This window comes from Chiloscyllium plagiosum, unplaced genomic scaffold (genome assembly GCF_037043375.1).
Source record: "Chiloscyllium plagiosum isolate Xiang-an unplaced genomic scaffold, Cpla_swu_hap1 HiC_scaffold_9, whole genome shotgun sequence".
In the NCBI taxonomy this organism is placed as follows: domain Eukaryota; kingdom Metazoa; phylum Chordata; class Chondrichthyes; order Orectolobiformes; family Hemiscylliidae; genus Chiloscyllium; species Chiloscyllium plagiosum.
In genome coordinates this window covers 90,644,538-90,666,426 of record NW_028270147.1, presented here as the reverse complement: position 1 = coordinate 90,666,426, position 21,889 = coordinate 90,644,538, and the positions used below count along the sequence as shown (strand labels likewise).

Here is a 21,889-nt window from a genome sequence, read left to right as displayed (position 1 = left end):
AAACTATTAAAATATCTTGGATTTTTTTTCAGTTGATTCACTTTGGAAATTGAATATGTTTTGTTCCAGCAGTCTGAATTAAATACTCTGCGATCAGTAGTTGGAATGGAATGAATGTTTTTATCACATTCTAAACAATTCAAAATTGTCAGCAAGTCAGAAAATATTTTGCATTTCCATTACCTCACATGACTGATGTTAGAAGAGCATACACCTGAGAGGGTAAAGGGCAGCAATCGTGACTTGTCTGCATACCCTGTTCAGAGTCCTGATGCTTTTAAAAGAAATGCCCTGATAACACCCTTACCATTGTTTTGGATTCTAACATTCAAAACAACATTGTATAGAAACACCTTTCAACTTGAGCAGAGGTGATTCGCTTCTACTATGACTGGAAGCTGCAGTTGTGATTATAATGTCAGATTTTCACGTCTACTTATAAAATTGAAGCCACAACAATGTCGAGCCAACCATCTTTTTTGTTTCGTGGATAATTTAGCTCCGGTTAAAAATTTTGGTTCCTCAGTGCCCCAGTGAGTGAAGGCGTGGTGGAGCATTGAGTTAGATGCAATAGTGTAGTTTCAGGGTTGATTCCTGGTCTTTGTGATGTTAGCTAGTCTTCGTCGCATAGCAGTGGATTTTTGCAAGTGGTTCATTCATTATTCAGGAGAAAACTCAAGCAGTTTGAGTCGTCAGAGCTGCTGAAATGCATGTTGGTTGTATTTTGCTCAATTGATGAGCATTTATGATATGTTTACCTGAGGCTGAGGAGTTTTAAAAGTGGTCTGATAAAGTAAATTCTTTGCTTTGACCAAGTGATTTGATAAATTAAATGGTACTTTTTAGTGGTCATCGAAATTAGGTATCTGGAGTTTTCCAGCTTTTTTTTTACACCCTTGCTCATAATTCAAAATATTCTGCTCCTATAGGCTTAAGATTTAATTTTGCATGCTTTAGAGAATAGGGAAGCAGTGTGGTTCACTTGATCCTATGAGAATTTAACTAAACATCCTTTGAGACGTAGCTAGTTTGGATGTGAGGATTATTAAGTGTGGCAGTGCATTCCTTTAATTCTGAACTGCTCCTCTGATTTAAACTCCTACCTCAAACATTACCTGATCTTCTTTCCACTCAATGTGCAGCATGATCAAAGGAAAAAAAATAGCTTTGATTAATTTCTCCATGCTTTCTTTTATTTGCCCCACCCCCCCAAAAAAAACTATAAACCACACATTGCCTCAATCTTAATAAATCCATACTGTCCAAATATAGAGGAAATAGTGATGAAACCCATGTTCTTACCTCCAGCTGTTCTGAAAAGATACCTCCATGCAGCTGTTAATACACTGACCTGTTATCTTGTGTTGTTCTGATTAGCATCTGTTTTGTTCTCTCTGACATCTTACCTCAGTTTTCATTACTTGGCTTCCTGATCTATTGCAGTTAATTAGAACTGTTTGCTTACCTGTAAAACCGACTCGTCCTTACACAATGCCAACAATACTTAATGAGAAACAAAATGACTTAAAGATTTTAAAGTATTTTCTCTCCAAAAATTGACAAGCAAATTATGAATATGCACATCAGATCCTTTTGATTTTGGATTTGAAAAGTGAGCAAACTGTTTCTGGCCAGTAAATATCATCTGTTGTGCTCCTGACCATCCATCATTCTATATTTAATCCCTGTCACTACAGTTTGACTTGGCCGGAATCCAGATGAAAGCATCTGTATGAGAGCATTTTACGCAGTGGGCTGCTGCACTCGAGCTCACTGCTCAGCTGGAATGTGTTCAGAGACGCTGAAGATATCATGTGATGGACAAACCTTCTTGAGGTGAAATTACTATTGTTCTTCCTGAGGGTCACATTGATCTCTACTGCTGAGATCGGTGTGTTGCTCAACGAATGCTGCAGTAAAGAAGCAGCATGTAAGTGACTCTGCTGCTAATGGTCCCTGCTGCCTTCAGGCACTAATCTTCTCATAGGTGCATTGCCATAACAACAGCCCCAGTTGGGACAAAACATTGTTCGTAAGGCCCATGTTTATGTTGTTTAAGGGATGGTGGTAAACCAGTAGATTTGTTTGCTCCTTTGAACAATCTGCTTTTCCTCTATCGTTCATGCTCTTAAAGTATGAAAAGTGAATCAGCGCATGTTGTACCTGGAAGTGAAGAGAACCTAATCCCATATATGTCTGGAGGAAATGGGAGTGGCTTGACCTGATCTGGCTGTGTGATTGCAAGGATATCAAGAAACTGGTGTTTTAAATCTGTGATGGGTGAAATTTGGAGTTTCTGATTTTTTTCAACAAACCATTGAAATTACCTGAAAACAATTGCCCTGATTAGCCATTTAAGAGAAGTATGTTGTCTTGAAATCATCAGAACAAGGTGGATGGCTGGCACAGTTTATTTGGAAGAAAAATCAGTACGTTCTAGGCCAGTAACTATTATGAAGAGAATTGCCTAATTTATCTTGTGTGAGAAGAAACGATAATTAGAGGTGACCTGATACCAAACGTACTGCTGAGAGGAAATTTACTATTCATATGTGTTGCATATTCTTTTAGCGAAGCCAGAAAGCACTCCAATGTAGTGATTTGTTTTTCTTTTGCAAGTCGATGGAGTACCTCAAGTTTGCAGCCCTGCATTGTGGAAACCAGAAAACTGACAAACAAGATTTTCATGAGCAATTAAGTCTTGAAGATTTGTGCAATCCTGGAGATCCATAAAAAGACTGACGAGACACACCCCCCTTTCAGTGCATGATTTGAAAATTGTGACAAATATTTGGTCTTGCTATTGGTGTTCAGCAGAGGGGAAAGGTGGGATCGTCTTTTCTCCTACACTGTCCTAGCATCATGATCTGGGGATGTTCTGTTAAATGGCTGCGTAGTTGCTTATTGTAAGTACAGTGTCATATTGATTTCCTAATCTGCTTCTGAGCTAAATATGAAAATACTGGATGGGTGTAACATAATAGGTATTCTAACATGGACTTTAAAAGAAAAGCCTTATAAGGAAAAAAATTCCCAAAGGTTTATTTCTTTATCACTTTGACTCCAACCTGGTGACATTTCCTTGTTACTTGGTGGTATGTTGGACAGTAACCTCTTAACGTACCATTAGCAGTGACATTTAAACTCAATGCTTGAGAACAATGCATATTTGTTTTTCTGGTTTTCCTCTACCACACTCTGATCCAGATGATCACAAGAGTGTGTCCTTGTTTTTCACAGGCCCAGCATAAAGGTGTGGTGGTTCACAGGCACATTCTAACTGGAAAACATACAAAGATCAAAACTTGTAACTTCAAGCATGTGCATGTACGTGCATCATGTATAATATGTGTATAAGCTTACTAATTGGTGAAAGATTACCGTCATTTAGTCAATTTGGAAGTAACTAGGTAAACTTCATCTGTGTATGTAGCATATTGAATTGTCAAGTTTGATTTCACATGAGATGCTGTATCTTCTGATTGCATATCCTTTTCCTGATTCTCTCCTACTGCCTAGAGGAGGAGCTCAGTGGGTTGGGAATTTAAGTGATGCCCTTCCATCTCATATGGTTTCTTATGCTTAATTAAGTTTTACTATATGTAGTGGGTGAAAAAGTTGCTCCATATCCTTTTCTGTTTCACTTCTGTTGACAAACTTGTCACACTAAATCTGAGGGATGTTTTGTTTCATAGTTTTTTAACATTTAATAAAGACATTCATATTTTATCAACATTTTTTCTGTGCTGAATTCAGATTCTTGTCTTTGCTTTTGAGTTGTACAAAACAAAAATTCTACTTTTTCAAATTATTTAAACTTTAAATATGTACATTGAAAAACTATGCCCAAACTTTATGGTGTCTCAGTGATACATGTTTCAAGATACAATGATTGGATGACATGACATCTCTTGAAGCACCGAAATCGAAGATTTTCAAGTGAGCAAGAAAACCATCAAATTCCTTGAGCATTGTGGGTAGAAGTAAATTCTTTGTATCTAGTATAAACTGTGCTCCTTATTGAAAGTTTTTTATGTCATATAGGATTTTACAGTACAGAAAGAGGCCATACTAGCCATCATTTCTGTATCACCTCCTGAAAGAGAGAGAGCACTTATTATCTTGTTGTTTTTTATGTTCTCCATATGCTGTGAAAGTCTTGCATCATAAAAGTATCAGGTGAAATAACACCAGAACAACAGTTTTCCATACTGTCTTCCCCAAGGCAGTTCTATTTTTGGAATCCATGGAGGTGCATATTTTAGTGAACAATTTATTATGAATTTTTTTTAATGTAGTCTTTGTATCTGAGGGAAATTTTGAAGTAATGGGAGCTTTTGTACTATTGTACATTAAACATGTGTGGCTGACGACTTGAGCAAGATTGTAGAAACAGGCTTGCAGCATCTTGATATTGAGCACATGTGACCATTTCATGTATTTTGCATATATGCTATAATGTTGGTTTCCTGATTGATTTGCAAGTGCCCTGGCAACTCTTTTTCTCACTTGTTGAAGCCTTGCATTTGTTTAACAGTCTACTCTCCGCATCTGTTCAACTGTGGCGTTAGTGGTTCAAAGTTTAAAGTTGGAGTCTTGTTGATTTTAGTGTTGAGACATTGTAGCAGATTTTGGAGCTAGGCAGGGAATTAATGGTTTTCAAGCACTTGGATTTAGTTTTGATTATTTTATTTAAAGAGAGTTTGTGTAAGTGAAGAATGGGTATATTAGTTTTGAATGCAACATCGTGAGAAACAAGCTTGATTTCTCTGCTGAGTTCCAAATCTCAGTCCTGTTTCTGGGGGAATTACAGGCAGGCAGGTTTGTACTTATTATGAAGAATAATCAAAGAGAAAAAAACCGTCTTTGCCTCTTTAGGTTCTTAGTAGCAACTCACGCAGACCATTGTCGATACAAGCCAGAGAGGGAGGCAGCAAATCAGACATGTTATCTGAGCAGTGAATAGTTAAGTTGGGTAGAAGATCTAAAATATTGAAGATGAATTATTTTAAGGTGAAAACAAAAAATGCTGGAGATTACAATGGATCAGGCAGTATCCATGGAGAGAAAGCAAGCTAACATTTGGAATCTAGATGACTCTTTATCAGTCATGTATTTAAAGGTCATTTATTAGGGAGAAAATTCAGTATGTTGTCAATTTTAATTCTGAAATGTCATTGTCTTGAGCTTTCAACTGTTCTATTTATACGAATACGTGAGGTTAACAACAATTGAATATGTCTACTGTTGTGCTGAATTGGTTGATTAGTCTGGAAAGATTTTGCCATTATTCCTGCTACTAGTCTTTTTTTCTATAAATCCTGTGGCTAAATGTTGACTGAGATCAGGTTTGGTTTGGCTATGATTTTCCTGCTGCTGCCAGCTGAACAACTTGTCATTGGTCACTATCTTGGCTGATGCTCTGTATGACAGTGGGATGAAACACTGAAAGGCTATTGATGTCAACTTTGGGTCTGTGCCTTGAAAGACAAATATAAACTGTACTAGAGCAAAGATTGTTGCTTTTGTGCTCTAATATTTGACAGGAGATATAAAAAAATCTGCACACTTGAAGTAATTTTTGGAGAGAACCCTTTCCATTTTTCTGAACAGAACAGCAAATGTGCTTAAGTTATGATGAGGATGCTGTTGATATCTTTGACCTGATAGTGATGTTCAAACCCTGGATAAATTCCTATTATAATGCTGCAGCTTAACCCTTCTTGTCTATGCTGTATTGAACTGTTTGCTGGAATTGTCAACATAAAAATAGCAACTCCGTTCCAAATGTAATTCATTGGTCCAGACCTTCTTGAGAAGTGATAAAATGACACATAATTGCATATTATCTCTTACTCCCTCTTTTGCTAGTGTTAGGTGTTCATCCTATGTAAGATTAAAATGCAGCTCCCCATAACCATTGATGGAAAATAGATGAAGAGAGAAAAGATCTATGAGCTTGTGCATGAAATAATCTTGTATGCAATTACTTGTTGTACAGACACAAATATAATCCATAATTCTGTTCATGCCTATTGTAGTTGCTTCTATTCTGTACAACAAGCTTCAGCACCCTAACGTTTTGACTTTTATTTCTCAGCAATGTATTATTCTTGTTGTTTTCAGGTCCCGTGCTTTACCAAAATTGAAAGAATCTCGTTCCCATGAATCATTGTTGAGTCCTGGAAGTGCGGTTGAATCTTTGGAATTAAATATGGAGCAAGATGTTTTCGTTAAACCTTTGCACAGTAGTATCCTTGGGCAAGACTTCTGCTTTGAGGTACTGTATCGTTATCTAACCGGGCTCAATAAGAAGAGTAACTATTTAGAGTCATCGAGCCATAGAGATGTTCAGCATGGAAACAGACCCTCTGATCCAACTTGTCCATGTCAACGCGATATCCTGAATTAACCAAGTCTCATTTGCCACCATTTTGCCCGTATCCTTCTCAACTCTTTCTATTCATGTGCACAATGAGGTGCCTTTTAACTGTTGTAATTGTACCAGCCTCCTCCTTCACCTCTACTTACTCATTTCATACATTGCACCACCCTTTGCCTGAAAAAATTGCTCCTCTTTAGCCACAACATGACCTCCCAACTCCTATACGCAGTGCACTAACCAATAAAGCAAACATATTCACTACCTTGTCCACCTGCAACTCCACTTTCAAGGAACTATGAACCAGCATCCAAGATCTCTTTGTTCAGCAACACTCCCCAGGACATTGCCCTGATTTGCCCTCCCAAAATGTGGCATCTCATACTTATCTAAATTAAACTCTGCCACTCTTTGGCCCACTTACCAATCTTTTTATGGGGCTGACCAAATATCTCAGAATTAAGGCAGCAGAGACCAGTGTATTCAGGCCATAGTTGCATCATGAAATGCTATGAGGCTGCATAGCCACAGCAAGCACACATGATTCATATTTCCCACAGTTCCTCGTTTCATTCATTTTGTAATCCACGAGTAGTCACTGAGTATTCTGTAAAAGTCATAAGTGATATTTTAAATCACATCAGACTTTACAGGATAAGATCAGTGAGACAGACTATTCTGACAGGACGATACAATGGAACTACTTCTAGGAGCTGTAGTATAAAGTACCATTGAAATATAGACTTACGGTTAGGTTCTTTTTCACAGGGAGGAATAGCAAGTGAGGTTTAGAGTTATTCTGCTGCGCTTGCCTGCCTCTTGTTGGCTACTTTCTGAGCTGTATTGAGAGAGGCTACATGAAAGTTTTGCACACAGTCATAGCAAGATTGTTTTGTAGCAGTTAAAGATTTTGATAGCTAAGTGTGAACTGTAGAATGTGCAGCAAGCAAACACATTTAAATATATATTTTACATATGAATTGTTTTTTGTTCTTTTGTTTGTGATTTCCCATCTCTGAATCATACCCTAGAAATGAATTGATTTCTGACAATAACCAGCCTTCTCCAAAATCGGTTATCACTGGCTTCAACTTCACAAATATCAGTAACATACTCTGAGCAGGAATTCATCTTGTACTCTTCTGTGGCACACACCATTCAAATAGAAATATCGATTACACACTAGATTCTAGCTGGCAAGTTTATTTAACATATACAGTTATGTGTAAGAATTCTGATTCCCTCTCTCTGATATCCTAAGAGATACTTGAAATCAAACAGCAGAACAGTCAGCTATGCAGATTGACTGCTGGGTCCAGCAGCAGTGTAGGTTTATTTCATAGCTTGATTCACATACTTTTATGAAAGTAACCACCCCAACACACACAAACGAAGCTGCATCAGGACACTATTCAAAAGGGCCACAACACACTGCAGTACACCAGGACTGCAAAAAGAAGAAGAGGAACACCTATACAAGGTATTCGCCAAAAACGGATACCTGCGCAACTTCATCGGCAGATGCCTAAGAGAAAGACCATGGAACGAGGACACACCACAACCAAAAGGACTAGCCACACTACCATACATCAGGAGCATCTCGGAACTGACTGCCAGACTACTGCGACCCCTAGGACTCATAACAGCACACAAACCAACAGCCACACTCAGACAACAACTCACCAGAACGAAGGACCCGATACCCAACATGAGCAAGACGAATGTAGTGTACAAAATACCATGCAAGGACTGCACTAAACACTATATAGGACAAACAGGAAGACAGCTAACAATCCGCATACATGAACATCAACTAGCCACGAAACGACGCAACCAGCTATCCTTAGTAGCCACACACGCAGACAACAAGCAACATGAATTCGACTGGGACAACACTACTATCATAGGGCAAGCCAGACAGAGAACAGCCAGGGAATTCCTAGAGGCATGGCATTCATCCACAAACTCCATCAACAAACACATCGACCTGGACCCAATATACCAACCACTACAGCGGACAGCTGAAACTGACAACCGGAAGCGGCAGGGACAGACCACTATAAACATCGGAGGAAATATCAAAGAAGCGCTTCGCAGGAGGCTCCCAAGCACTGATGATGTCGCCTAGCCAGGGGACGAAACGTTTGCAACAAAAACTTCCAGCTCGGCGAACAGAACCACAGCAACGAGCACCCGAGCTACAAATCTTCTCACAAACTTTGATCATTTATATAAATGATTTGGATGTGAACATAGGAGATATAGTTAGTAAGTTTGCAGATGACACCAAAATTGGAGGTGTAGTGGACAGCGAAGAGGGTTACCTCCGATTACAACAGGATCTGGACCAGATGGGCCAATGGGCCGAGAAGTGGCAGATGGAGTTTAATTCAGATAAATGTGAGGTGCTGCATTTTGGAAGAGCAAATCAGGGCAGGATTTCTACACTTAATGGTAAGGTCCTGGGGAGTGTTACTGAACAAAGAGTGCAGGCTCATAGTTTCTTGCAAGTGGAGTCGCAGGTAGATAGGATTGTGAAGAAGGCGTTTGGTTTGCTTTCTGTTATTGGTCAGACTATTGAGTATAGGAGTTGGGAGGTCATGTTGCGGTTGTACAGGACATTGGCTAGGCCACTGTTGGAATACTGCACGCAAATCTGCTCTCCCTCCTATCAGAAGGATGTTGTGAAACTTGGAAGGGTTCAGAAAAGATTTACAGGGATGTTGCCAGGGTTCAAGAATTTGAGCCAAAGGAAAAGGCTGAATAGGCTGGGGCTATTTTCCTTGGAGCATCAGAGGCTGAGGGGAGACCTGATAGAGGTATACAAAATCATGAGGGGTGTGGTTAGGGTAAATAGCCAAATTCCCTGGGGTGGGGAGTCCCAAATGAGAAGGCATAGGTTGAAGGTGAACAGGGGAAAGATTTAAAAGGGACATGAGGGGCAGCTTTTTCATGCAGAGGGTGGTGTGTGTGGAATGATCTGCTAGAGGGAGTGGTGGAGGCAGTTGCAATTACAACATTTAAAAGGTATCTAGAGGGATATTGGCCAAATGTTGGCAAATGGGACTAGATTTATTTAGGAAATCTGGTCGACAAGAATGAATTGAATTGAAGAGTCTGTCTCCGTATGTCTATCTCTATGACTCTATGTCCATATGCTATGGCAGCAACACCTTATCAAATTGCAACTTTTTTAAACCTTTCACCCTGAAATATTTCTGAAAATGTGTTGCTGGAAAAGCGCAGCAGGTCAGGCAGCATCCAAGGAGCAGGAGAATCGACGTTTCGGGCATGAGCCCTTCTTCAGGAATCCTGAAGAAGGGCTCATGCCCGAAAGGTCGATTTCCTGCTCCTTGGATGCTGCCTGACCTGCTGCGCTTTTCCAGCAACACATTTTCAGCTCTGATCTCCAGCATCTGCAGTCCTCACTTTCACCCTGAAATATTGTCCTATTTAAGGTCTCCCTTTTGTACAATTCTTTCCCTAGTTATCCTCTTCCCCTTGATATGCTTAGACTTGGCGATCTCTGTAATCTTTCCTGCCAGTTTTGTTCCTGTCCCTACTTTGCTCTCCTAATGGCTTTTTAAAGTTCTCCCTTATACTTTTTCTCCTCCATTAGGACCTCAGTTGATTTGCTTGCTTTGTACCTGTTAAAAGCCTGTTTTATTTCCTCCTTATCCTGTCCTGAATGTTCCTAGACTTTCGGGATTCTCTAGGCTTTTTGCTCCTAGATTTCACCTGAAAAGGAACAGGTTGGGGCTTCAAACCCTTTACATCATGACCATTTCAATTAGTATTGGAGCAGTTGTAATCTCCTAATATAGTTGCCTTTTTATTTTAACACCTCAGTGAAATGTCTACGTATCTGCTCCTCGATTGCCCGCTGACTGGCGGTTTGTAATGCACTCCTAGCAGTCTGGCTGCCCCATTTTTAATCCTAAACTCTAGTCATAATCCAATTGTATTCACAATACTATTTTATAAAGAACAAATTCATGCTTTTTTTTCACTTGGGAAAATACACAGATTCAATTTTGTTCTTTCATGTGATGTGCTAGGCTGTGCCAGCATGTGTTACCCATCCCTAATTGCCCTTGAGAAGGTGAAGAGCTACTGCTTTGACCGCCTTCGTTTCAAGTAGGTGTACCCGCAATGCTTTCAGATAGGATTTTGATCCAGTGACAGTGAAAGAACAGCAATGGTGTTTGGCTTGGAAGTGAATTTGCAGGTGCTTAAGCTACTATGCTTCATCTATCCTGTCTTCCTGGGTGCTAAAGGTCATGGGTCAGAAGGTGTTGTCAAAGGAGATTTGCTGAGTTCTTGTAAAGCTCCTTACTGATCTTGCAGGTCAACATTGCTGCCACTGAGAGTTGGTGGTGGACGGATTGGCCATTGAAGATGGGGGTGCCACTAAAGCGGATGTTTTGCCTTGGATGATGTTAATGTTATGAAGCGTTGGAGCTGCATTGCTGTGTGGTAGATGGAGTTGAATCTGGACAAGTCTGAGGTTATGCATTTTGGAGGTCAAGTGCAAGAGGAACATATACAGTAACTGGCAGGATCTTTAAGAGCATTGATAAACAGAGAGGGATCTTGGGGTTCAAGTCCATTGGTCCCTAAAAGTAGTAAAATAAGTGGATAAGGTAGTAAAGAAGGCAAAAGGCATGCTTGTCTTCGTTGGTGGGGCACTGGGTATAAAAGTTGGCAAGTCATGTTACAGGTCTACAAGATTTCATTTAGGCCACATTTAGACTATTGTGTGCAGTACTGGTTGCTACACTACAGGAAGAATGTGGAGGCGTTGGAGATGGTGCAATAGAGGTTTTCGGGAACGTGCCTGGATTAAAGTGTCTTAGCTATGATGAGAAGTTGAAAAACTTGGATGGTTTTCGCTAGAGCATTGGAAATTGAAGGATGATCTGATAGAACTACCTAAAATTATGACAGGCGTGTTTAAGGTCGACAGAGGAAGTCTTTTTCTTATGGTGGAAATGTCAAATACTGGGAATGGAGGTTTCCGGTGAGAGGGGAAAACATGTTAAAGAAGCTGTGAAAGAAAAGACACTGGTGGTAGGTGCCTGGAACATGCTGCTAGAGAAGGTGATTGAAGCAGATTCATAACAACATTTAAGAGGCATTTAGACTCATGAACCAGTAGGAAAGCAGACCATGTGCACGTAGGTGGGATTAGTTTAGAATAGCATCATTGTTGGCACAGACATGGTGGGCCGAAGAGCCTGTTGCTGTACTGTATTGTTCCATGTTCTTATCCAAGAAATTGCAGAGTGTTACACCACATTCCTGAAATGTGCCTTGCAGTTAATGGACTGGTTTTGTGAGTTACTCACTGCAGAATTTCCAGTCTCTGATCCATTCTGTCTACTGCATTTGTGTGGCTGGTCCAGTATGATTCTAGTCTGCCATGTACACCCAAGATATTATTAGTTGTGTTGATAATGCCAGTGAATGCCAAGAAATGACAGTTAGATTCTCTCATGTTGAAGATGGTAATTGGCACTTGAGTGATGTTAATATCACTTGCCACTTATCATTTCAAACTTTAATGTTGTCTGGGTCTTGCGGCATACGGAAACAAACTGCTTCAGTATCTGAGGATTTGCAAATAATACTGAGCATTTGATTTAATTTATTTTTGTCACATGTACAGAGATGCTATAAAAAGTATTGTATTGCATGCTAACCAGACAAATCATACCTTACATAAGTACATCAGGTTAATGGAATAGAATGCAGAATGTAGTGTTACAACTACAGAGAATGATTAACTCTAATATATTAGATTAGATTAGATTAGATTACTTACAGTGTGGAAACAGGCCCTTCAGCCCAACAAGTCCACACCGCCCTGCCGAAGCGCAACCCACCCATACCCCTACATTTACCCCTTACCTAACACTACGGGCAATTTGGCATGGCCAATTCACCTGACCTGCACATTTTTTGACTGTGGGAGGAAACCGGAGCACCCGGAGGAAACCCACGCAGACACAGGGAGAACGTGCACACTCCACACAGTCAGTCGCCTGAGGCGGGAATTGAACCCAGGCCTACTGGCGCTGTGAGGCAGCAGTGCTAACCACTGTGCCACCGTGCCGCCCTTGAAAGGACCGTTCATAAATCTGATAACAGCGGGAAAGAAGCTGTTCTTAAATCTGTTGGTTTGCATTTTCAAAGTTTTTTTGTCTTCAGCCTGATGGAAGAGGATGGAAGAGAGTATAACTGGGGTGGGAGGGATATTTGATTATGTGCACCCGCAATGCTTTCAGACATGAGTGGGTAATTATTGACATTGTTGAATAGATTCCTCTGTTTTGTTGTATTGGAACAGCTTGGCAATGTGTAATTCTGATGTGCAAATCTCCAGTACCACTGCTGGAATGTTGCAAGGGCCCATACCTTTTGTGGTGTCCAGTTCCCTCAGCTGATTCTTGATGATTCATGGAATGAAGTGAATTTGTTGTATTCAGGAGCTCGGGCTGAGGCTGAAGTATCTACATGAATTTTACGTTTAAAAAGAACTGTTGAAATTGATGGCTAAAAATTTCAAGACCTCCTGAAGTAGAATGCAATCAAAAAACAATAAAGAGCAATTCATGAGAGAAATGGTTTTGCTGTAGGTAAGGGCTGGTGTCTCTTTATGTGCATCTGCTAATTCTAATATTCATCAACAGTGAACTTTTTATCCAACTCTTGCTTTAGCTTGCTCGTTCTCTCTCTCTCCAGCTTGGTTATAACAACAGAAATTTAACTCCGTACCTTAAGAGTCCTTCAGTTTGCAAAAGATTTCAAGTGTTGTTTTACCAGCACCCAGAATGTAAATTAAATTGTACTAAAAGAGATCACTTCTCTTCAGTTCGAAACTGCTTGAATTGAGAATCACCCCAAGAACCTATTCACCACTATAATTAGTTAATGACCTGATCAAATGGTAGTTCTTAGGAAAGCAGCATTTTTTTTACTAATCAGATCCTATTTCTTAAAGGGGCCCACTAGCCTAAGGGTTGTTTCCTCAAAATCACATAAACTTTCGTATAGTCCTTATGAAGTGAAAAATCCAAACTGTTTGTGCAATTTGTATTGTTGAAATCTGACTAAATCAAGAAGGAAATTCTGTTCCAAGACTTTCTGACTGAGCATTGTTCTCAGTACCCCTGAAATAGATTTTTTTAATTACTCAAATGAATTATCTTAAAATGTAGTTCTCTTTTTTTTTAGAGCATGATGAGATCTTAATGCATTGTGTGCAGCATTGGTTGATAGAAATGCAAGTTGTGTTGCATTGCCTTTCCTCCCAGACTGAAGCCTTGACCTTTCGTGTTTCATTTCATGGATTCAGAGTATTCAGAAGATTGGTACACAACAGAAGTTGTTCTGCTCACCAAATAGGATGAAAACTAAACTGCTCCTGGGAAGGAAGGATGAGAGTTACATAGACATGAGTAGAAAGATGAATTAAAAATAGAAAATTTAGAAAGCACAAACAGAAGGCCAAGGTGTGTAAAATAAAGCAAGAATACTGAGAGGAAACTAGCAGGAAGGTGCAGAGATATCACATCTGATCTAACAGCTGCAGGATTTTCAGAGGGAGACATTAAATTGTCCTCTTGGAACTGGGAGTGGTCACACAGCTGTTTGTTCATCATACTGTCTGTAAGCAGACGCATGTTAAATCTAAAAACATAACATGAATGCTATGAATCAGTTTAGGCTGAATATAAGGAACGTGAACATGTCCTTTTTAGGCCTTTCTTGTTTGCTATTCGGAAGAGCGATTTTCATTTTTATTTGAACACTACTTCGACTATAATTTTAGCAAACAAGTACTGGCACAAATTATCTAACAGAGTAATTGCCTTTACAGAATGAGACTTATTACCTGCCAGACTATAGATCATCCATTTTAAACCATTAAATATATTGAGTGCATGAACAAATGGATGCAGAATTTACATGCAGTTTGTTTCCGGAGCAACTAATTTAATTAGTTCGCAAATTCTGAAGTAGGTTCAACAATTTTCACTTTCTATTTATTTTTCCTTGATCAATGTTGAAACTTGCTTGAAATTTCCCCCTCCACTCCCGCCTTCCTTTACCTTGGCTGGGCCTATTCTCTCATTGACCAGTTTCTCCTTTTAACTTTAAAAGATACAACCATAGCGAATGAAATGGCACCTTGTGGTGCCTGTCACTTTGTGGAGATTGTGAAACATACCTTGTTGCAGTCCTACTTGGGAACCCATCCCATAACTGCTTTTCCGGTACTTCTTTGCATTCATGCCATTTCCTGTATTCATTCAGAACTGGACTACTGATCGATTTTGCTTCCAATTATATTTTCTCTCAACTTCATCTGTCCATCTCTGACCTATCCTTGTGATCTTTGTTGATTTCTCTGTCTCCACTTCTGTGGGATAGAACATTTACCATTATTCATTAAAAACTCACTGATTCCAACTACCTTGACTACAATTCCATACAGTCTTTCCTATAAGGACACCACTCCATTTTCCCAGTTTTATATTGCCAACACATCTGTTATGATGATGGGCACTTTAGCATGTCGTTTTCCTCAATCAAGAATTCCACCATTTATGGACAGAGCCCTCCATCATGACCAATCCTTTTCCCGCAGTGTCTCCTCATTCTACATCTGTTCACGAACTATGATATGTATCCCATTGTTCTCACTTTTCAGTTTGCAATAGTCTCCGTATTCAGAGGATCACCCTCCATCATTTCTGCTACCTCTAACATGATGTCACCACCAAATATCCCTCTTCTGCACTGCTGCATTCCAGAGAGACTGTTACCTCGGTGACACAATGGTCCTCCTCTATCACCCCCAACACCTCATTCTCCCTGTCTCAATATTTTCACTGATGATGCAACACTTGTTTTTTTATTGTTCAAGACCCCAAACACTTCTTCGAGGTGAAGTAGTTATTGACTTGCAGTGTCGCCTAATGTATTGGCTGTTCACAATTCAATGAACTCTGTATTAGAGAGACCAAACACACGCTGGCTTGACTGGCTTGCAGAATACGTCCACTTAGTTGGCAAACTAACCTTCCAGTCAGTCACTGATTCAATATCCTGTTTTGTATCATGCTCATATTTGTGTTCTAGGCCTGCTGCAGTGTTCCAGTGAAGTCAGCTGCAAGATGGACAATTAACACTTTATTTCTGGCTGAGGCACTTTACAGCCTTCTGGGCTTACAGTAGTGTTGAGCAACTTCAGAGGATGAACTATGTCCTCCATCTTGATACCCCCAACATCCTGTTTGCATTGTTTTGTTTTCATCGCAGTTGATATATATTCTGTTAAGATTGATGGATCTTCTCTTCTCTGCAACCATTACCCCTCCCTTTTTGCTTCTATTCTCTGGCACTTTTCCCTGGTCTGTCTTTTCTCTGCATTTTTCCACAGTGTTAATCCCATCACAAAACCGCACCACCAATTCCTACTCCCCCCACCCAGGCGCCACTTAAGTTCTGAAGAAGCCATATTGGATTCCTATGTTAACTCTGCTTCTCTCTCCACAGTACACACAATTGCTGCTGTTTGCTGGCTGTCCAAAGTTAGAAAATGAGTGTAAATGGCTCAAAAACGAAAACATTAAAAATCAAGGAAGGCATTCAGTTGGCTTCCCTGTATTGTTAAGTGATACCAACAGAACTAGCTGTTAATTCTTCTCTCTTTATTTTTAAATATTATGGTTTATTCATGGTAATAGCAGTATTTTCTAAGTAAAGCAAGGTTTCTGTTAAATAGAGAAATCAAATAATTGCTCCAACCTCTCAAAAGTGCAAATTGTGCTATGTGAGAACTTTAGGTGTTTCTTGCATCCTAGAATCACATATATGTGAAACTTGAGCAATAGCTGACTTCAGTGCAGTATATCTGTGAAGATGAGAGCTTTGTAGTTTGAATGTTCTTCATGTGGTCACTTCACAACTTAGAGTATACAGGGAGAGGAACTGGGTAACCATCAGATAGTTGAAAAGAAATAGGCAGGTAATGCTCGAATTCCGACGAGTACATTTCACTCTGCAACTAGTACTCAGTCTAAATACTGATGAATGCAGTGATTCATCTGGCCAGACCCAAATCCATAGCTCAGCTGTTCTGGGGAGAAGACTATAAGCAATAGTAATAGAAGATTTGTTAGGGGAATAGTTGGCTGCAGAGGTGAATGCAGGATTATGTGTTGTGTCCTGGTACAAAAAAACTAGTTTATCACTGGCTAAAGAGAACACTGAAGGGCTGGTGAACAACCATCAACCACGTTAGGGTCGATGATATAAGCAGATAGAGCTCTGTGGCTCAGGAGGGAAGCGGGGGGGGGGGGGGGGAGGAATAGAAAAGTGCTCGCGGTAGGACACTCAGTAGTTAGAGGAATGGACAGGAGATTCTGTGATCGCTAACAGGAATCCCAGAAGGTATGTTGCCTCCCAGGTGCCAGGGACCAGGGTGTCTCTGTTCGAGTGTATAAGATTCTGAAAGGGGAGGGTGAGCAGCCAAAAGTCATGGTGCACATTTGCACCAATGACATAGCTAGGAAAAGGGATGAGGATCTAAAAATCAATTTCAGGGAGTTAAGTTAGAAGCTAAAAAGCAGGACAAGCAGAGTAGTAATCTCAGGATTACTACCGGTACCACGTGCTAGTGAGATGAGGAACAGGGGGCGAGTCCACCTAAACACGTGGCGACAGGGCTGGTGCAGGAGGGAGGGCTTCAGCTACGTAGATTATTTGGGGTACCTTTTGGGGAAGGTGGGACCTGTACATGAAGGACAGGTTGCACCTAAACTAGAGGAACACCAATATCCTTGGTGGGGGATTTGCTGGAGCACTTTGGGAAGGTTCAAACTAGTTTGTCAGGGGGATGGAAACCAGACTAGAGATCAGAGGAGACGGAAATTGTTGAATGGGCAGAAATAGAATGCAGAGAGTCTGTCAGGAAGGAAACACAGTTGATAGGGCAAAGGGATGGGTTAAAGTATGTCTGTTTCAATGCAAGGTGTGTCAGGAATAAAAGTGATGAACTTAGAGCATGGATCAGTACTTGGAACTACAATGTTGTAGCCATAACAGAGACGTGGATTTCACAGGAGCTGGATGTTCCAGAGTTAGATCTTTTAAAAAGAACAGGGAGGGGGCTAAAAGAGGATGGGGTATAGTATTGTTAATTAGAGAGTGCATCACAGCTGCAGAAAAGGAGGTTGTTGAGAAGGGTTTGTCTACTGAGTCCGATTGGACAGAAGGCAGTAACAGGAAAGGAGCAGTCACTTTATTGGGTGTTTCCTATAGACATCCCAATAGCAGCAGCGAGATGGAAGAACAGATTGGACAGTAGATCTTGGAAAGGTGCAGGTGTAATAGAGTTGTTGTTATGGGTGACTTCAACTTCCCAATATTGATTGGATCCTCCTCAGAGTAGATGGTCTGGATGGATTTTTGTCAGAAGGATTCCTGACTCACTATGTAGATAGGCCGACTGGGGGGAGGCCATATTGGATTTGGTACGAGGCAATGAGCCAGGCCAGGTGTCAGGTCTCTCAGTGGGAGAGCATTTTCAGTGACAGTGACCACAATTGCCTAACCTTTACCATAACCATGGAGACGGATAGGAACAGACAGTATGGGAGGGTAATTAATCGGGGGAGGGGAAATTATACTGCTATTAGACAGGAGCTGTGGAGTATAAGTTGAGACCAGTTGTTCTATGGGAAATGCACAACAGAAATTTATAAGGAGCACTTGTTGCGAGTGTTAGATAACTTTGTCCCATTGAGACAGACAAGGAATTGTAAGGTGAAAGAGCCTTCGATGACAAGAGAAGAGGAACTTCTCATCAAGGGAGCGTTGAAGGCTGAGCAGTGACCTCATAGAGTTTTATAAAATCATGAGGGGCATGGATAGGATAAGTAGACAAAGTCTTTTCACTAGGATGGGGGGGTCCAGAACTAGAGGGCATAGGTTTAGGGTGAGAGAGGAATGCTATAAAAGGGACCCAAGGGGTGAACGTGGAGGGCGGTGCATGTACAGAATGAGCTGCCAGAGGAAGTGATGGAGGCTGGTACAATTACAGCATTTAAAAGGCATTTGGATGAATATATGAATAGGAAGAGTTTAGGGGGATATCGGCCACAAATGGTACTAGATTAGATTGGGATATCTGGTCATAGTCATAGAGATGTAAAGCAGGAAACCAGACCCTTCAGTCCAACTCATCCATGTGGACTGGATATTTCAACCCAATCTTGTCCTACCTGCCAGCACCCAACCCATATCCCTTCAAACCCTTCTCATTCATATACCCATCCAAATGCTTCTCAAATGTTGCAATTGTACTAGCCTCCACCACTTCCTCTGGCAGCTCATTCCATACATGTACCACCCTCTGTGTGAAAAGCTGCCCCTCAGGTCTCTTATATCTTTCCCCTTTCACCCTAAACCTGTGCCCTCTTGTTCTGGACTCCCCCACCCCAGGGAAAAGACTTTGTCTATTTATCCTATCCATGCCCCTCATGATTTTATAAACCTCTATAAAGTCACCCCTCAGCCTTTGATGCTCCAGGGAAAACAACCCCAGCCTATTCAACCTCTCTCTTTAGCTGAAATCCTGTCAATATCCTTGTAAATCTTTTCTGAACCATTCCAAGTTTCACAACATCCTTCTGATAGGAAGGAGACCAGATTTGCACGCAATATTCCAAAAGTGGCTGAACCACTGTCTTGCACAGCCGCAACGTGACCGCCCAACTCCTGTACTCAATACTCTGACCAATAAAGGAGAGCATACCAAACGCCTTCTTCGCTATCCTATCTACTTGCGACTCCATTTTCAAGGAGCTATGAACCTGCACTGCAAGGTCTCTTTGTTCAACAACACTTCCCAGGATCTTACCATTAAGTGTATAAGTCCTGCTAAGATTTGCTTTCCCAAAATGCAGCACCTCACATTTACCTAAATTAAACTCCATCTGCCACTTCTCAACCCACTGGCCCATCTGATCAAGATCCCAATGTTTCGCTGTCCACTACACCTCCAATTTTGGTGTCATCTGCAAACTTACTAACTATATACCTCTTATGCTCACATCCATATCATTTATATAAATGAAAAAAAGTAGTGGACCCAGCACCAATCCTTGTCGCACTCCACTGGTCACAGGACCCCAGTCTGAAAAACAACCCTCCACCACCACCCTCTGTCTTCTACCTTTGAGCCAGTTCTATATCCAAATGGCTAGTTCTCCCTGTATTCCATGTGATCTAACCTTGCTAACCAGTCTTCCACGGGGATCCTTGTTGAACACCTTACTGAAGTCCATATAGATCACATCAACCGTTCTGACCTCATAATTCTCTTTGTTACTTCTTCCAAAAACTCAATCACGGTGGTGAGGCATGATTTACCACGCACAAAGCCATGTTGACTATCCCTAATCAGTCCTTGCCTTTACAAAACATGTACATCCTATCCCTCAGGATTCCCTCCAACAACTTGCCCACCACCGACATCAGGCTCACTGGTTCCCTGACTTGTCCTTACCACCCTTCTTAAACAGTGGCACCACATTAGCCAACCCCCAGTCTTCCGGCACCTCACCTGTGACTATCGATGATGCAAATATCTCAGCAAGGGGCCCAGCAATCACTTCCCTAATTCTTCCACACCAAGGCTTTTCCATGCCCTTTCGTAGCATTCCATTCTTGAGTTCTTTCCTAGCTACCCTGTAATCCTCTAAAGCCAAATCCTTGCTTCCTCATCCTTAAGTAAACTTGCTTCTTCCTCTTAGAGTCATAGAGATGTCCACCATGGAAACAGACCCTTTGGTGCAACTCTCCATGCAGACCAGAATAATAGGGTGGTTATTAAGTGTGTACAAGAAAATTTTCTGATTCAATATGTGGGTGTACCTACAAGAGAAGGTGCAGAGCTTGACTTAATCTTGGGAAATAAGGCAGGGCAGTGGCTGAGGTGTCAGTGGGGAAACACTTTGCGGCCAGTGACTATAGTTCTATTAGTTTTAAAATAGTGATGGAAAAGGATGGACAAGATCTGAGGGGTCAGATTTTAACTTTCCAAACATAGACTGGGATTGCCATAGTGTTAAGGGTTTAGATGGAGACGGCTGGAAAATGGGAAGCCTTCAGAAATGAGGTAATGAAAGTCCAGAGACAGTATATTCCTGTTAGGGTGAAAGGAAAGGCTGGTAGGTATAGAGAATGCTGATTGGGTCCTGGGGATTTATCCACCTTCATATGTTTCGAGACATCCAGCACTTCCTCCTCTGTAATATGGACATTTTTCATGATGTCACCGTCTATTTCCCTACAGTCTATTTCTTCCATGTCCTTTTCCACAGTAAACACTGATGTAAAATACTCATTTAGTATCTTCCCCATCTCCTGCGGTTCCACACAAAGGCCGCCATGCTGATCTTTGAGAGGCCCTATTCTCTCCCTCATTACTCTTTTGTCCTATACCTGACATATGCTTCCTTTTTCTTCACCCAACCCTCAATTTCTCTAGTCATCCAGCATTCCCTACATATACCAGCCTTTCCTTTCACCCTAACAGGAATATACTGTTTCTGGACTCTCCTTATCTCATTTTGTAGGCTTCCCGTTTTCTAGCCATCTCTTTAGCTGTGAACATCTGCACCCAGTCAGCTTTTGAAAGTTCTTGCCTAATACCGTCAAAATTAGTCTTCTTTCAGATTAGAACTTCAATTGTTAGATCTGATCTGTCCTATTTCATCACTATTTTAAAACTAATAGAATTATGGTCGCTGGCCCAAAGTGCTCCCCCACTGACACTTCAGTCACCTGCCCAGCCTTATTTCCAAGATTAAGGCAAGCTTTGCACCTTCTCGAGTAGGTAATCCACATATTGAATCAGAAAATTTTCTTGTACACACTTAATAAATTCTTCTCCATCTAAACCCTTAATACTATGGCTGTCCAGTCTATGTTTGGAAAGTTAAAATCCCCTACCATAACCACCCTATTATTCTGGTTGGCATGGACAAGTTGGTCCAAAGAGAGTGTTTCTGCGCTGTACGTCTCTATGACTCTAAGAGGAAGAAGGAAGTTTACTTAAGGTTGAGGAAGCAAGGATCTGGCACAGCATTAGAGGATTACAGGGTAGCTAGGAAAGAACTCAGGGCACGGAAAAGCCTTGGTAGGGAAGAATTAGGGAAAACCCAAAGGCGTTCTACACTTACGTGAGGAATAAGAGAATGATCAGAGAGAGGGTAGGCTCGATCAGGGATAGTGGAGAGAACTTGTGTCTCAAATCTGATGAGACTTTTGCTTCAGGATTCACAAGAAAGAGAGAGACTTTGTTGATAGTGAGAACACTGTGGACCAGGTTAATAGGCTTGAACAGATTGATATTAAGAAAGTGGATGTACTTGAAATTCTGGGAAGCATCAAGGTAGATAAGTCCCCAGGACCGGACCAGATAAATCCAAG

The 21,889-nt window shown here is 41.0% G+C and overlaps 1 protein-coding gene across 11 annotated transcripts in view; it reads left to right on the top strand.

Moving 5' to 3' along the window:
- rasal2 (RAS protein activator like 2) overlaps nt 1-21,889 on the top strand; it is a 393,387-nt gene that overhangs the window by 304,844 nt on the left and 66,654 nt on the right. For all 11 annotated transcript variants that reach the window (XM_043699987.2, XM_043699988.2, XM_043699991.2 and 8 more), the window contains one exon: nt 6,127-6,280. In XM_043699987.2, coding sequence (XP_043555922.2) covers nt 6,127-6,280 — 154 coding nt within the window. The remainder of the gene's footprint in view (nt 1-6,126; nt 6,281-21,889) is intronic.